This window comes from Varanus komodoensis, unplaced genomic scaffold, assembly GCF_004798865.1.
Source record: "Varanus komodoensis strain SLA01 unplaced genomic scaffold, ASM479886v1 scaffold21, whole genome shotgun sequence".
Lineage (NCBI taxonomy): Eukaryota > Metazoa > Chordata > Lepidosauria > Squamata > Varanidae > Varanus > Varanus komodoensis.
This window is the reverse complement of record NW_025335589.1, coordinates 16,776,589-16,794,733: the sequence shown is the minus strand read 5'-3', so window position 1 is coordinate 16,794,733 and position 18,145 is coordinate 16,776,589. Positions and strand designations below refer to the sequence as shown.

General features: G+C 37.7%; 1 protein-coding gene across 4 annotated transcripts in view; it reads right to left on the bottom strand.

Annotated features, from left to right (window-relative positions):
* The window catches only part of GALNT7 (polypeptide N-acetylgalactosaminyltransferase 7), a 54,181-nt gene that overhangs the window by 5,912 nt on the left and 30,124 nt on the right, over positions 1-18,145 (bottom strand). For 3 of the 4 annotated variants that reach the window (XM_044430629.1, XM_044430633.1, XM_044430632.1), the window contains 8 exons: positions 14,757-14,923; positions 12,565-12,695; positions 12,250-12,329; positions 10,723-10,905; positions 8,414-8,531; positions 6,186-6,308; positions 5,757-5,975; positions 2,965-3,063 (listed from right to left, as the gene is read on the bottom strand). In XM_044430629.1, the coding sequence (XP_044286564.1) occupies positions 2,965-3,063; positions 5,757-5,975; positions 6,186-6,308; positions 8,414-8,531; positions 10,723-10,905; positions 12,250-12,329; positions 12,565-12,695; positions 14,757-14,923 (1,120 nt within the window). Of the gene's footprint in view, positions 1-2,964; positions 3,064-5,756; positions 5,976-6,185; positions 6,309-8,413; positions 8,532-10,722; positions 10,906-11,056; positions 11,240-12,249; positions 12,330-12,564; positions 12,696-14,756; positions 14,924-18,145 lie in introns of all 4 variants that reach the window. The other variant, XM_044430631.1, reaches the window with a different exon arrangement.

Sequence of the window (18,145 nt, the reverse complement as noted above, 5' to 3'; positions counted from 1 at the left end):
AGGAACAAAAGCTTGGGAATCAAATCATTTTGGTCAGGTAAACATCTGATAGTGCCTCTTGCAGCCTGATCCTGAAAGTTTACAGAAGAAGCGGACTGGGATAAAACACCAATGGCTATTGTGCATGGATGGAGGCAAAGTTGCAAGTAAATGGAGAACATGATTACTGTTTACATGAAGTAGAAGTTGAGGCAGGTGCTTTAATTTATTGCCAAGTATTTAGATACAGGAGTTATTTTATTACATTATATTTACACCCTACTTTTCTTCTTGTCTATCCTGCTTTGAGCTCTGGAAGCCAGAGTTGTGCTTCAACTGTTTACTACTGTTTACAAATTCAAAAACAAATGTTTGTTTTTGTAATTCTTCATATTTTACTTGATACTTGACCTTCTTGCTTGGTTACAAGATCTATGGAAGGGTCCAAGTCTGGGTCCAGGCAGTTGGTGCAGCCTCTCTTAGAAAGGCAGTGGTACCATCCACTTAAAAACTGTGGTTACTGCACCACTCCTTAAGAAACCTGCACTGGACCCAACGGATGCAAGCAACTTTTAACTAATTGCCAACACGCCATTTTTGGGCAAGATGATCAAGCAGGTTGTGGCTGAGCAGCTCCAGGCTCTCGTAGAGGAAACAAATTACCTAGATCCATTTCAAGCCTGCTTTTGGAATAGAAACTGCCTTGGTCACCCTATGGGATGACCTCTGCTGGAAGAGAGACAGCGGGAGTGCAACCCTGTTGATTCTCCTGGACCTCTCAGCAGCTTTTGATACCACCAACGGTGATATCCTTCTGGAGAGTTGGCCAGGTTGAGAGTTGGGGGTGGCACTTTGTGGTGGTTCTGCTCCTATCTAGCTGACCATCTGCAGATGATGGTGCTGAGTGCCATGGTCTCTGCACCATAAGAGTTTTGCAGGGCTCTATCTTGTCCCCCATGCTTTTCAACATTTACATGAAACCTCTGGGGAGGTCATCAGATTTGAGCTGAAGTGTCATCAATATGCTGATGACACTCAGTTCTACCTCGTTTTTCATCATCTCCAGGTGAGGCAGTGACTGGGCTAAACTGGTGTCTGAGTTCAGTAATGGACTGAATGCGGGTCAACAAGCTGAAGCTCAATCCAGATAAAACAGAGGTGCTGTTGGTGGGGAGTCCACCTGTTCCCCTGGGGAGTTTTCAACCTATCCGGGATGGGACTGTACTCCTCCTAAAGGATAAGGTCCACAAACTTAGAGTACTCCTGGATTCCAAGATGTCACTTGTTGCTCAGGTGGACTTAGAAACATAGAAACAGAGCGAGTCAGAAAGGGTCTCCTGGGCCATCTAGTCTGACCCCCAGCTCTAGTCAGCTGTGCTCATGACATGCCCACCATGTGCATGTCCAGCCTATCTTTGAACACCCTCACCAATGGGACCTCAACCATCTCCTGTGGAAGCCCATTCCACACCCTCGGGGTCCTAACCACACCCTCGGGGTCCTCACGGTCTATGGAATGCGCTCCCCAGAGAGGTCCGCCTGGTGCCGTCGTTATTTGTTTTTCGGTGCCAGGCTAAGACCTTTTTATTTAAAACTTATTTTAATTGCTAAATTATTGTATTAATTAGGATTTTAAAATTTTTAGCCGAGAATACACCGGGGGTTTTTTAATGTTTTTTTTCTTCTTTTGTTATATTATTATTATTTTTGGATGTTTTATGTATTCTTTGTGAGCCGCCCCGAGGCTTTGTTGCGATGGGGGCGGCATAGAAATGTTATAAATAGATAAATAAATAAATAAATGTCAGGAAGTGCTTCGTGGCATCTAAATGGAACCTTGGTTCCCTGAGATTTGCTCCATTGGAGCGTGTCGTGCCTTCCTCTGCAGGGGAGAACAGGTCTCTACCCACCTCCGTGTGACAACCCCTCACATACCTGTATGTCGCCAACAGATCCCCCTATCTCCTCCAGGCTGAAGAGACCCAGTTCCCTCAGTCTCGCCCCATATGGCATCCCCTTCCAGGAGTGCCTTTTATCAGCTTTAGCTGATTTATCACCTGTGTCCCTACTTGGACGAGTGGAGCTTTACCACAGTTATTCCTGTGCTTGGTAATATCCCACTTGGATTACTGGAATGAACTCTATGTGAGGCTGCCTCCGAAAAAGGTCTGGACCTTGCAACTTGTCCAAAATTGGGCAGCACACCTGCTAACGAGGACTGGCAGTCGTGAGTATATCATGCTGATCTTATGCAGGCTACATCAACTTCCAGTTGCTGTCTGGGCTCAGTTCAAAGTGCTCACAATAACATACAACCCTAAATTATGGACATTATGGTAACAAGCAGCTTTAAATTAAACAAACAAGCAAATAAAATTTTGATGCCGGGTTATCTGAGGGAGTGGCTTTCTCCAGATGTACCAGACTGTTCGCTATGGTCTTCATCTGAAGCCCTCTTCCTCATTCCTCCCCCTTATGAAGCATAGCACTCCAACTCTGGAATTCAATTCCTCTGGAAGTCCAGTTGGTACCTACTGTTCTGGTTTTTAAACACCAACTTAAGACATTCTTGTTCTACTGTTATTTGAATATATGAATTGGTGATTTTTAATAATGTTTTAAAGATTTTATACTATTAAATGCTGCTGCCTTCATGATTTTACTGTAAATGCTAGAAATTGACATGAAATTTTAATTAGTTTATGTTTTATTTTGGATCCCTTGTATAATATTCATTGTTTTTATCTGTTTCATTATCCTTATCTTGTCTTAGTTAATTTTGGTAGTTTAGCTATGGCTTTTTATTGATATTTGTTTCACTGTAATTGTGGAGTTTACTGTGTTATATATTGTATTGTTTATCATGTTCTATATAGAGATTTTATCATGATGTAAGCCACCCAGAGAGCCTGTGACTAGCAGGATGGCATATAAATTGAACAAACAAACAAACAATTCAAAGCACCTTGTTCTGAGGCTACTTACTTGATTTCCTCCCATTCTGTGGCATGGTCCAAGTTCCACAAAGCCCCCGTTGGAATGTCCCATACTGTCTATGCAATAAGCAGTTTCAAAACCTCTAATCTGAAACACATTTATAGTTTATATTGTAGCTTCATGTTTAAATATAGAAAAATAAGAACTTGGTTATGTGAGATGTAACATGCAGCTACATATATAGATTTCTAAATCAACCTTAACAGTGCACTGAACATACCACCAGAATGCACTGGAGTGATACATATACACATAACATTATATCAGGGACTATTAAAATTTTCTAAATAAATAAATAAATAAAAGATACAAGAACAAAAAATCATAATACTTGCTATGAGGAATACATGCTGTAATCATGCTTTTAGTCTAATCTGAAGATGCATATAGTAAAATTGGAAAGATATGAAATGAAGAGCTTTGTGTACCCAGAATGCCTATTTGTGTACTAGTTTGCCTAAATCAAAGATTGGCACGGAGAGCTCTGTCTTTACTAAATACCATTACGTTTCATTATGTCTTTCTATAGTAAATAAATAGCATTACAATTAAAATGACATTGTATCTAAATGAGTAATTTCCATAATAACAGGAAACTGCTCTAATAATTAACACACTATCCTCATTCACAAGATTCTATAGAAAAGGTTTATATCAAACAATATGACAGACCTAGAAGAGAGAGTTCTTATTTTTAAGAGAAAATTATTACTATTATTACATTGCATTGCACTGCATTTATTATTATTACTACTATTACACTGCATATCCTGCCCTCTTCTTCTTGTGAAGAAACTAAGGCAGTTTCCATATACAATAGGTTAGACTGAACATGAGTGATTGGTACACAGTCACCCAGTGAGCTTCACAGCTGAGTGCGGGCTCAGGTTTGGATTTTTCAGGTCCCTAGTCTAACATTCTAACCACCACAGCACACTGGCTCTCATATTACACACATGAAATCATATTAAATTTTATAAATCAATATTAAGCATATGATACCTCTACAATGTTATATTAAATATGCCATAGCATGCTGACCCAACACAAGACATTTTTACAGAAAGCATTTGCTGCATGATATGCAAATTCTACAGTACACGCTTGTATCTTACTGGCAGAGAAAGGGGAATTAGTCCAAGTGAATCATTTCCAGGCAGGCACTTTCCTATATCCATTGAGAGTACGGCATTCACATAAAAAGGTAATCTCTTTCACATTTTTCAGGAGACTGCTTGCATTTAATGTGTGCAATTGTGTACCTTTGGCAAATATCAATGGCCAATTATATGTATTGGTGAACATAATTGACTACTAGTAGTTGATAGCTTTAAGTTCTTCTATTTTTTCTCCTTTTCCTTTTTTTTCTTGCTATGTATGGGTTTATGCTTGTCTTCATTCAAAATGTAGATCTTCCTTCCATGTCCAAATGATCACATGATCTTTATCTCTTACTGATCTCTTCAACTGCCAGCATAATGAATACTTCTCCCATTCCCATCTTTTTGGCATTCAAATTAAATTCCATCAGGACTGTGCATATTTTAAACATATTTTCATGGATTATTTCTTGTTTAGTTGCACCCTTTCTGACAGACAGGAATTAATTCGGAAACCGAAAACTACCAAAAGGTAAAAAGTATGGCAGATCAATTTGAATTGGTTGTTAACATTGTCACATTTCCCCTTAACTATTCAGTGAAGAATTCCCATAGTACTTTTTGTTGCACTGACTTAGGCAGCAGCCTAAGACATTCCACTTTCCCTTTTAGTATGCATTATGATTCACCTGCTTCATCCCATCTTTTTCCTAAAGTATTATTTGGCCTACTAGGCATCCTTCTCACAGTGCTTCTTACTAGATCTAGATCTTATTTTGATATATTGCAATTTGGATTATATGATTTAATCTCTTCAGGGTACCTGGGCACAGACAATCATGCCTCATGCAGAGGGTGCCACACATGAATTTTAAGACCCTGAGAACTGTATTTCTCTGATGGTAAGCAGGGAAAACTCCATAAATAACTCCTAACCTGCTGAGCTAGAAGAAAGCACAGAAAGATAAAATCAGATTTACAGTGCTATATCCTTTTACATGCATCTAGTAATAGGAGCAATGTTTTCTTTCTTCAAAAACATCCCAATAGAAGTTATTAGCATAGTAAATGCTGTAGAAATCTATGAGTTTATGGGATGTGCTTTTCAAATTCAGGTTCAGGAAGAAGTGGCTCAAAGACAGCCTATGCAAAACCAAGGGATTGAGAGATGTGATTAGCAATCTCTCTCTCTCTCCCTCTCTCTCCTTTTTACTGCATGCACATGTGAATCTAAAGTTCTCACAAATGAACAGCATTGATATTTTGATTCTAAGCCAGGCAAATAACTTCAAAGAAATGCAGTGTGATAGGAAGTCATACCTTTTTGTTGCCACTGGCAAAGCATTTAATAGATTTGAAGTTTTAAGTGAGTAAGTTATATGTGGTATTTTGGCAGTTCCCATATGAACTATGCACTGTTTTTAGACTGACTTACTGTCATCTTTAGAAGGCTTGAGACTCCTGTAAGAGTGAATGCAAACTAAGCTTAACAGATCTAGAGCTTAAAGTTTTGTTTTCTTCCCTGTATAAAGCTGCAAGCGGACTCCTATTCTTCCTCTGAGAATGCCTTTGTCCTCCTGGACTAATATCAATCCAGTATGGATAAGCCCCTGATCAATCAAAGCATTCTGAAATACTGTTTTAAAACCACTAATGAATTTGTCAGAACAGTACACTTACCTCGCCCCATTCCACATTTTTAGGAGGTAAAGGATAGTGAGATGTAATATCATAAGCTATTTCTTCCATAAACCATTTAAAACTTTTGCAATTGTGATCTTCACGAAATTTCTTCAGGTCAGAGATATCACCATGTGCTAGTGCTTTTGTCTCAGGACGACTAGCATAGAAGTAATCTTTGTATTCATCCCACCAGACCTCCACAACTCGGACATAGTTCTGCAATGGGAAGACATATTAAACCTGAGCAACTTTGTGGGTCTCTCCCCACACCTATGTTATCTTGTAATGTAGCATTCATATTTCTTCATCTTTAAATGAACAAGATACCACTACTTTTAATATGTGGGTTAAAACTAATGCACTAAAGAGTAAGATTAGTATAAATGAAGTCTAGTCTATGGTCTATTTTAAAAACACAGGCTTCACCTTCAAAGTTGGAGATGATCCAACATATGCTGGAGGTGGATTCCCTTGCCATCCTTGAAGTCGATAAATATGCCCAACACGAGAACAAGGGACAAATTGCAGTTTCCCTCCACATTGCCAAATCTGAAAATTTTAAAAAGGTAAAAAAAAAAGAATTTCATAAGCAGAATATAATGCTGACATATGGTTTAAGACATGAGCTGTTGAATTTTGGGTTGTCATGACATAAAAACCCTGATGTGCTAAGAAACCATGATTTAGCATCTATGGACCAATCTATGGTTGGTTGTTGGGTTGTGAACTCTGGGTTGTTTAAACCATGAATTATTGTTATGTGCGAATCCAGAAATGTTGGGTTTTCATCCACATTACAGAGGTTGTTGGTAAAAGTGGTAAAAAAATGCTGCTCCTGCTGTTGCACATACCTGAACTATAGTACTAGAAAGGTATTTGTGATACAAGTAGGAAGCAGGTGAAGGAGGAAGGAAACAAACAACCCAGGGATTAAGAGAACAAACCACAGTTTGTTCAATCATCTTCCAGGCAAACCCAGCATAAGGGGACAAACCACAGGTAAAATAAACCACAGATTAGCATTAGGTGAAAATCAAGTAGTGGTTAACATTGCATCAAGCTGTAGACACTCCAGTCTTATCCATATGTAACAGTACGGCGTATGGGTTGAATTGTGTTTTATTGTTACATGTGGCCCCTATCTACACTATAGTTTAAGTATTGACTAACCACAAACAACTCAGAGTTCACAATTCATCAACAAACCATGAGTTCTCTTCCTTGGTTCTTTGTTAACAACCCATAGCTAAACTATAATGTAGGACTGCTTGTAATGACAATCCATAATTGAACAGCAAATGACAATTTATCAATAACCCATACACAATCCGTACTCTGGGATATGCTTAGGTGCAAACCAGATGTTCATGTTAGTCATTATTACTTTTGAAGACTTTCAGTACTATTGCCAAGAGGTCCAAAGAGATATGGTTCCACAGTAACATCCAAAGTGTCCTTATTATCACTTGTAAGAAAATTGTTAGAGGTACATGATGTTCATAGACAAGACTAATTTTAAAAAACTGGATTTCAGTCCATTTCTGAAATTATGTCTGCAAGTAATATTAGAAACCTATTTAATTTAATACTCACTTAAAAATCAAAAGGATCTAAAGGTAAATCTAATAGGGATCTTTTTTCTTATTTCTTTCTTATTGAAGTTCTCACTACATTTTACTCTGAAATATTTAGTAACTACTCATTTCGCCACTGCAGAATTTTCACTACAATTTCTAGGTAGGATCTGTGAATCTCTTAAAATACAGTATGCTTAGAAGTGCTCTACAAAGCACAACCCTTTGTTCCTGATTAGAAAGCAACAGACCAAACATTTTATTTTGTTGCATCAGATCTTTATATTACTTCAGATTATTTAACAGAATGGTCAGAATTCTAAGATGTGATATATTTCTTAAAGTGGAATCTATAGAGGTTTACCCAGAAATAGGTCTACTGTGGGGTTTTCTCTCCACAGGGTTCCTAAATTGTGCCTAGGAATGCAGTTCCTCTGCACTTCATCTTGTTAAGTAGTACAGTGCAACTTTTAAAAGCTAATGGGTTCAGACTGGGAAATGTTTAATCTGCAATAGCCATTTTTGAAATTCTCAACGTAACACTGCTCTAACCTCAGAATTACAAACTGAACCCTTCTACTTGAAAAAGGTTCCATTTGAAACATATCTGCAAACATTTTTATAGTGGTTTTCAGACTCCATCTTAGCAATACTCCCTATGTAAAAAAACAAAACAAAACAAAAAAACCTTCTTGAACCTTTCAAACTACAAGGCAGATGAGACATTCAGCATTCATTATTCTTTGCCCTAGGTCCAAAGAAGAAGAGCTGAAAATATGGCATTGTTAATAGTCCTATACTAAGAGAGAGATACAACTGGGAAAAAAGAATGCTACAAAAAACAAGATGTAGTCCCAACCCTTTGAAAAAAGAAGAGGAAGAAAAGAAAGTTCAAGGGACAGCAAAAATGCCATGTGACAAAGCTTGTTAGCATAGCACTAATTAGAGGCAGAATGATGAAGAGACAGATGGCACTGCAGTCACTAGACCAATCATGGCAACTTAAAACCTACATTTGAACATGGTCACACATTTATTTGAAGAATGACAGCTACTGACTCTTCTGACACCATTGTTTACCTTGTATGATATTTCAAAATTTTCACCGCCCCAGATTTGTAGACCTGGATCATAGAGACCCAGCTCAAAAAAAAAGTCACGTTCAATAGCAAATAATCCACCAGCCATTGCAGGTGATCTAGAAGACAGAAAAGCAACAGTTTGTGTGCTGCGTGTATAACAAACAATGCCTTTTATATAAACAAGCAGCCGTTGATGGCTAAATTGACAGAAATTATAAAGCTTTAATAGCATGTGACTCAAAATGCTCATCTGTTCAAGTTTACATCTTTATGTTATTTGTAAGGTGGTAATTTACTGAACACTGAGATATGCAATGAACAATGCAAACATTGTCAGGTACTCAGCTGACCAAAGCTTCATAATTTCTTGAAAATAGTTTGGAGTTTTAGTAAAGACATCATAAACTGAAAGTAAAATGAGCAGTAGCATCAGTTCTTAAAACTGCAATACCAAATAACCTGATAATAGACAAATATTATACAAATACATTTACTTTAGTTACAGGAAAAGGAGTTTTGGAAAATAAAAACAATTCTGGTTGCAGGATTAGTGAAGCATAATTGAATCAAAGCAGAACCACAGCCTCATTAGTTAGGGTAGCAAGCAAAGTTGTTAGCGATCTTCCTTTAGGCAAACACATTTTGTTTTTGAGCAGATAATTTTATTGGTAAAGCCAAAGAAAGCAGGATTGGAGAAATGAAGAAGAAAACCTCCTTTGATCATCAAATTGATAATCAACTATTTTTTTTCTTGCAAGTATCCATAGCTGCATTTTACTTGTTAGTTCATCTAGCTCAGGGGTCGGCAACCTTTAACACTGAAGAGCTATTTGGACCCGTTTCCCACACAAAAGAAAACACTGGGAGCTGCAAAACCCTTTCGACATCTAAAATGAAGGTAACACTGCATATATCGTTTTTTACCTTAATGCTATGTATATCTTCATTATGATTTAGCTGCAGCTCTTGTTCAGTCAATAAAACTGTTATTTTAAATCTTACATTATAAACTAGTAGGACTTTTTTCATTTATTTTGAATAGGAGAACAGCTTCCTGAACAGTCAAAGTCAGTGCTAAAGGGCTGCATGCATTAAACAGCAAACCCCATAAGTTTGTCAGTAGTCGGCTGTGCCGGAGATATAGGTGTGTTTAATGAGTGATTAGCGGATAAACAGTCAAGTGCTGTGAATTGTGGCAGGTCCCAAGCACAGCTTTTAACATTCAGCTGAAGGACATTACATTGGGATAAAGAGAATCCTTTTAGCAGCGTTTCGTGTAACATGAGAGCCTGCAGGAAGCTTGTTTAGCAGAGGAATGTAGCGATTTACTTAACTAGCTGATTTACTTAACTAGCTAGCCTGCCTTCCTGAGTGGAACAGATCAGTGGCTGTGCCGGTGCGTTTGAGCGACGGAGCCGCAGCATAGGGGTTAAAGAGCCACGTGAGGCTCCGGAGCCGTGGGTTGCTGACCCCTGATCTAGCTGGACAGGGAAAGGTAGGAACCTTTTTTCCTGCCCCAGGCCTACCACAATGTTTGAGAATGTCAGGGATTAGATGGCCTCTGCTATAAGCTTACCAAACGGTAATTCTGCTGATGTACCTGGTCCTATTGCTTTTCTTCTTTTCTAGTAGGGCCCAGTGATGAGGGTAGAAGCAGCCTGGCCAGCTGCTGCACCACTTTCTGTCTTCTTCTTTCTTTAGCTTTGGGCTTCCCAAATGCAGCATCACAAAGAAAGGCTGCACTGGGTATATGGGTCCAGGGGCATTTGAGGGGAAAATGCAGGAAAGCTGAAACAGCAACTTGGCCTGGTACTTTTCTACTTCAGTGCCACAAGTAGAAAATAGTTCTTAAAAAAAGAGAATGGCATTAGCCAAGATGGGCCCTGTGGGGCCCAGTACATTTCCCTACAGTACCATGTAAGCCCTGCCTTGCCAACTCCTTCAGTTAACCCAAGTGGCATGCATGCATTGGAACAAGAGAGATGTTTGATATCCTCATGGGTACATGATTCATGCTAAACATGCTATGCAATTTGTAGCCTTTCAATTTTCTTACCCTGAAGGTATAATGGTAATCATATGTTTTAAGAATCTAATTAGCAGGCATAGAGAACTAGGGGATAAGTGCATCACAAAGAAGATAAAAAGGAATTAGAAAAGCTACATGTATTTGATTATGGGTTAGTAGAAAGAATGATGCTTCTTGACAGAGCACTCTCTTAAAAGTCTGGAGAGTTCATACAATGTATTTAATAGTTCAGTACATCCTTCAGAAAAGGAGAAATGTGTAAGTGGTTTAGTGATTACCGATACGGCTCAGTTTTTGTCTTTCTCAATGCCTTCTCACGTTTGGTCAAGGGCACCCTCTTCCAGAGCATACTCCAGTCCCATGCTCCTCTAGCAAACCCATCTTCGTCACCACCCCCTTGGGGTACAATGTTATAAGTGTTGCCATCTATGACATCTATAAGCGGTACAGTGCATGTGGTTCTGCAGGATTATGGATGGTGGTGGTGAGGATGAAAGCAGGTACATGGTAGATTTAAACCAACCATGGTTCATGGAAAAGAAAGGGGAAAAAATGAAAGATTTAGATAAGCATGAGTTATAAAGATCAATAGAATAAAACAGCTTTCTTTACCGATATGGCTCAGTTTTATATTTTCTTTTTGCCTTTTCCTTGTGGCTTAATGGAATACGTTTCCATAGCAAGCTCCAGTCCCAGGCCCCTCTGGCAAAGCCATCTTCATCCCCACCTTGCTGTGGTTCAATGGAATAGTCATTCCCATCTATGTAATCTATTAGTGGTACAGCACATGTAGTTCTGAAACATTTATGGAAGGGGAAAAACAAGGTTAAGCTGCCTAATCCAGTAGGTCACCTGCTAGTTTTTATGTTTTATTCTGACATAATTAGAATAAATGTAATATATACATAAACAGCTATTTTTACAGAAGAGAAGTGGCAGTAGTGGTGGTGGTGGTGGTGGTAGGTAAGCAAGAATAAATGAGCAAGAACAAATCCAAACTAATGTATGAAACATTGATAAAGCAAATGACTGAAGGAATGTCTTTCACTGTTGGGAAATACACTATTGTACTGTTTCAAAGCAATACTGAAGATGAGATTGGTTTTAAACCATTACATTTTAGAATAGATATGATCTGAAGATCTGATCTTTAACTTTGCATGTATTTGACATATGCAAATGGAAACTGAGGTGGCAAAGCCAGAATCAGCTTTCCTACTTTTTCTGTACTGTTTAAAAAAACACAGACAAAAAGGAAAGGAACCAAGAGTAAATTGATCATGCTTCATCATTATTCATTGTTCAAACTTTTGAAAGGAGATCCCCAAAAGATGACTTTTGCGCTCTTACACCTTAATAAGGATCTTTTCTTTGTGTAAACGAGCATGTTAATCACTCACAACATGTTAATGCTATAATGGGATTCCAAATGTATATTATTCCAAGATTTCTGCTTCCTTTCGGTTTGCCCAATCTGCCAAGCCCCCTTAAACTGCTTGCATTATAAACGTCATTTACTATGCATTCAAAGTCTTCATGTCTGTAAGATGTTTACCCTGTTTTTCATGAAAATAACATATTACAAACAAAGTTTGCTAATATAACTATTATTCTCTCTAGAACAATCTTCAAGGTGAGGATAATATTTATCCACCAACCTGCAAATACATATTTTGGCAGCTTGGAGAATTAGTTAGAAATTTACTCACTCAGAAAGTATTGTTACCTGCCCTAGGTGAGCAACTACGTATAAGTCTATCTTTAAAGCCTTTAAGAAGTATAGAAAATAAGCAGAATATTATTACCTGTCTTTAGATATAGGAGCTATTAATGGTGCATACCAGTTTACTGCCACCTCACAGTGGGCATCAAGATAAATTAAAACCTTTAAAAACAAAGAAGAAAAATTTAACTCAGCTGAGATTTTCTTATACAAAACATACATAGATTTACTTGTGTTTCCCTTCATTTTATGTTGATATCCATTTTAACTATCTTTTAAAGCGCATATACCATTTTGCAATTAAGAACTGCAGTTAAAATAAATCAAGTGGTTTAAGATCTGTTATAAGCAAAATGCAGATTGTAGGGAAGGATTTTATTTAGCAAACAGTTTCTACCTGTCCAAGTTTAGCCTTCTGGGCTCCAATGCTTCTAGCTTGAATTAAACCTTCTCTCCTTTCATTTCGAAAAATCTTTACAAGGCCATTCCACTGTTTAATATAATCCTCTAGTCTTTCTTTTAAGTGTGCTATCAAATAATAAAAAAGAAGTTTCCATTTATGTTAATATATTTAGCTTTGAGCTTACAACACAAACTAAATCTATATTAAAAACAAACTACATGTAATTGACTAAATAGCTAGATTCTCAGATGATAGGGATCTTAAAATCATCCCTATCTGGTATATTTGCTAATATCTGCAAGCTCACTTAAGAACTACTTCCAGCATAGTTTGTATTTTTACAAAGAATGTAGGGAAGTTGAAAAGACATATGCCCTTACAATGCAGGAAAGGTCAGAGTAGAGAAAGTGAAGTGTGACTGCAGAGAAGCAAAACACCGGCCTCATACTTGTTTTTGATCCTTCTGCTAAAAAGTCAACAAGGGTTCAGTTATTTTCCAGCCACTTCCTCCATGGTTTTAACACAAGTAAGGAAATGTAACGATAGAACTTATCCTGATATAGTAACTATTCTATCTTTTCTACGTGCACCTTACTGCCTGTAAGCCTGTCTTTACTGAATGCAGGAGAGTGACAAATTAATAGCAGCTTTTTCACATGCCAAAAATAATCAAGATTTTAAGCCACATAATAAAATGTCAACATTTATAGACAATAATTCCAGAAGGTGAAGCAGGAGAGGTAATGTCCTCTCCACACAATAAATCTTAGAAATGTCTGAACTGGTAAGTGGATGCGGATATACAGAAAATTCTGAAATACCTTCAGTGAAACATTCTTCAGCAAAATTGACTCTTTATTAACATGCTACCAAATAAATGTGGTAGCAAAAAGCTGCTGTGAGCATTTTCAGTATTACACTATTGAGAAAATATACAAAAATATATAAAAGGTTTAAGAGGCTCATTTAAACTCCATTATATTCTGCTCTGAAAATCTGGAGGCAGGCTTTTGAAAAGTAAAAAAGTAATATATCAGAAATAAAAAAGAAGGGATAGTAGCATTCTTCCCAAATGCATTCCCTTTTTTTTCTCCTAAAAAATAATAAATTTTTGAAGACAGGGTGGGATATGTGCAGCATTTGTTCATAATTTTTACAGTGTATTAGTCTTGGTCATCTGCTTATCCATCTGTACAGGGCAGTTGTCATTGCTTATTCTATGTTCCCTGTTACACTTTAAAATAGCTAATGAAATATCTGCAGTTCCACAAGTAAATGTTAACACCTTCCTATACAAGCAAATACCCTTCACATTTCTCTGTTACTGAGTATTCCTAATGATGGTTGTATCACTCATTTATACTTCCATTAGGAACTCAGGTCACTAAGTCAATTCAAGGACTTCATTCTTACCTACTCACCCATCTTAACATACGACCCTGAATTATGACAGAATGTGGCATGGTGTTTTTGATTTGACATTTTAGGAGATCAGGGGAGTTCATTATATATTCAGATATCTCTGTTACAGTGATAAGCCTTTAAATTATGAAAATCCAAGGCTAATTTATGAAGTATTAAGTAATGCTTCTTACACTTCTAATTTTGCACAAAGTGCCCAAACATGAACATGGCAAACACTTATGGCATTAAAATAACTGTCAGGAGGAATATCCTTCCACTGATTTTGACATGAAGGCAACCTTTGTATTATCTCGGCCTTCATTTCAGATTTGAGAACAAAGAAGGCCATGATGAAGACAAGATTATTCTTTGGGAAGAGGAAGCACTGAATTTGGTTGTAAAGTCTTCATCTAAGGAAAGAAAAGGACAGACATGAGTAATATTTGAAAGCACTTCCACTTCTTCATTCAACAGGGTCATTATTCTTGCTAGAAAAAGAATAATCTTCCTGGAGAATAACTAAATTCAAATGAGCTCTGTGGTAAGAACAAACTGCAGTTATTCACGCAACATTTGAAATAACGCATTAGCAGATCTGTAGTAGAAGCACACTGCAAACTTCATCTAGAAATAAATAATACTCTAAAAAATTGTGTATTAGTCGTCAACCAAGAGCCAAAACAACTGTATACCAGTGCAGTATTTACCTGTTCATTCAAATTTCCTGCAGAATAACAAATTCATCTCTTACTACATTTCATATTTATACTGAAAGAATTTACCTTTATTGCTAAAATCATCAATTAAAACAATTTCAGCTAGGTATTTTCTTGGAGTTCTTTTAACTACACTGTGAACTGTTCTCATGAGTGTGGACCATCCTTCATTATGGAAGACAATGACAACACTGGAAGTGAGTAGGTTTTCATCATAATGCCAGTACTTGCACCTGCAACAGATAATGGTGTTATAGTTCAACTCTTTCCAAGTATCTTTGATCAGAGTATGCATATTTTCAGAACAAATATTTGAATTATATTCAGTGAATAAGCATGATCAAGTAGATCTATTCAGAACACCGGTTCAAGCTGACCCCACACCCATTGGAGGACTTTCTCTCATAGCATTTATTATATGTGACCCATGAGTGAAAAGTCCTACTTTCCCCCCATTAATATAGTAAAATAAACAGTTTTTCCCACCAAAAGTTGTCTACTTATAGAAGTAGTCAGTTTTTATCAAATGAGAATACAGGGTGGTATACAAGAATATGAACAATGAATTATTTTACACCCCATACAATTCAACAGAACACCACAATACTAACATAAACCATTATTATCTACCTATCTATCTATCTATCTATCTATCTATCTATCTATAATCTGTAGTCTACTGTGGATACTTTGAAGCCTGTTTAGGAGTTTTACAAACTACAGTGCCTGGTGGCTTAACCTGCTGCCAAAAAAGATGTACAATAGTTCCCAGGCATACTGTTTTAGGGAGGTCATTCCAAAGCTAGAGAACCACCACCAAGAAAATCTTCTGTTTTCCAACTGCACATCCCACTTCTGCCGAGGAAGGCATTTGGCACAGAGCCCCTCCAGAAGAGCTTAAGAAATCAGCAGGCTACTATAGGGCTGGGGGGCTATCTTCCTCAGGTATTTTAGAACTCAAAATAGCAGTAGCACAACTGAATTGGGCCTGAAAATGAAGAGGCAATCAGCGTAGTTTAACCATGGCAGGTCTTAATAACAGAGTGATGATATGAAGCCTGGCAATATTGAAGAAAGCAGTCTGACTCTAATTTATTCTATGGGTTCTACTGGAAGAATGGCAAGAAAGTTATTAAAATCCAACAGGTAATATACTTCCCTAGTGGCCAGAAGCCAAGATCGTTTTTGGAGCCATGCCAAGTCCTGATGCCCCTCACCTTGTTGGGAAGAGCACCAGAATCTGCACTCCCAATCATTCTGTAGATAAGGGCTGCTTTTGTTGTAAGAATTAAACTGTTTTCTTTTAGTGAAGCAGTTTTGCCTGAAGCTGAAGCATGGCTGAGGAATGGGTGTTGGAGCCTGTGTGCACTGACAGCCTCTGAAATAGTGGGAGAGAGGAACTTCATAAAATCCACAGCAAGAGACACTGTCTTTTGTTCTTGATTTGGGGAAAGGAAATCATGTGTTGTTCATCCAGGCAACCTTGGAGACGCACTGAGCATCATCTGGCCTATACAGGGAACTAATAGAGCCATAGATAAGGGGAATATAAGGATTGTTGTTGTTTATATTCTGCATCCATATTTGATCACTGTATTCAATAATATTATCATTGTCACAGATGGTTATGTTTCTTCCTACATATCCTTGAATCTAAAGTGAGATGCCATGGCTGTCCCAGGCCCCTAGGGATTCATATACCCCCATTCAATCTCATGTAACAGGTAAGTTATTTAAACATGCAGTATTAACAGGCAAGAGTTGTGTGGTCAGGCCAGAAGTCCAAGGGATCCTTCCACAGTAACCTCTAGTACCCAATTTATTTTATAAGGTTTTGAGGCAGTCTTTCAACCAATGCTGGAAAGATTAGTTAACATTCGTAGAACAACAGAAACGAAACACAATAATTAAACTAGAAAATCCCCAATCTATCAATAAAAACAGTGTAGTAATAAAAACAAGAAATAAAATGATCTACTAAAAGCCTCAAGGCAAAAACATAGGCATGTTCTGATGGAAAAAAAAGACCTATAATTCCTACCATGTGTCTGGGGCATGCTGGGTGTTGTAGGCAAATACATGGGATTGTGCCCTCATATAATAAAAAGGTTGTTACCAAGTACTGAACAAACTGATTGTGAACATACCCTTTTAAAAAACTTGTCCCCTGTAGCAAATGCTATGATCTATTTTCATTTCAAAGTAGATTCACAAGCAGCTAAACTCTTAACTATATAATCTCAGCTGTTATTGTACAGAACAACGGTGACATCCAGTGGCTGTTCACTGAATGACCAGCAATATTAGCAATACTATTCGTTAAACATGCTATTGTATTCTACACAGCCAGCTTGCCCATATATATGTGTGCATCTTTAAAAGACTGTGTGATTAAATATCATTAATATATTCTACATAAGGACAAAAGTGTGAAATAAGATGTTCAAAGCTTAATTATATTTCAAAGTGCTCAGCACCAAAGAAAAAATGTTTCCCAGGGCTGTACCACAGCCTGGTAAAACACAGGTAAAAACCTCTTCTGTGGTCAGAGGCTACAAAGGTAACAGCAACTGGAAACTACAGTAGGCTACCAAGCTCTGGCAAAATGTGTGGACTCCTGTTCTTCTAAGCAGAATTTTAGGAAGCTGATGCTGTTTGCAGTTTGTAATAGCCTGGAGTCCAAGGAATATCATGCCTCATATATTTCAGACTGGGGGTAACAATTTGATGTTCAAAATGCGTACTATGGCAAAAATTCCAAACTTCAAGTATAGTCTGATGAGATCTGATAGAAGTCATGGATCAAAGGGGGGGCACAGCAGCAGTGGACTGCTTGATGAAAATTTAAGCCCAGTGCACAACCATTGTGAAAAAAGGCAAATTCCACATTGTCATACATTAGGAACAGAATAGGGAGGTTTAGAACAAATAAAAGGAAATCTTCACCCACTGTATAGTCATACTGGGAATTTACGCCACAGGATGTGGTGATAACCACAAATTTGGATGGCTTTAAATGGGTTGGACAAATTCATGGAACAAACTATCAGTAGCTACTAGCTTTGCTCATTATGTGCTACCTCCATTACCGCAGGGAGCATGCCTGCATATACCAGTTGCTGAGGTCCCTGAGCAAGCAGAGGTGTTGCACCCATCCAGCTTGAGGGATCCTGTGATCCAATTTGGCTTTTTTATGTTCTTCTGTACTAGATTAATGCTATGAAAACGGGTGCATATGTGTACAGATAAGTAGATACATATAAGGAGAGAATCATTTTTCAAGTGTTTTGCTTTTAAACAAAATGTATCCTGCCACCTAGTGTTAGTTTTTTGTAAATCTTCTATTGTAGCAGCATTTTCACTCCTATTGCAGCTGCCAGAGGAAAAGCACTTACGATCTCTGTGTCCATTCACTATTAAATGCATTAGGGTATGGAATTTTCTGGTACTCTGAA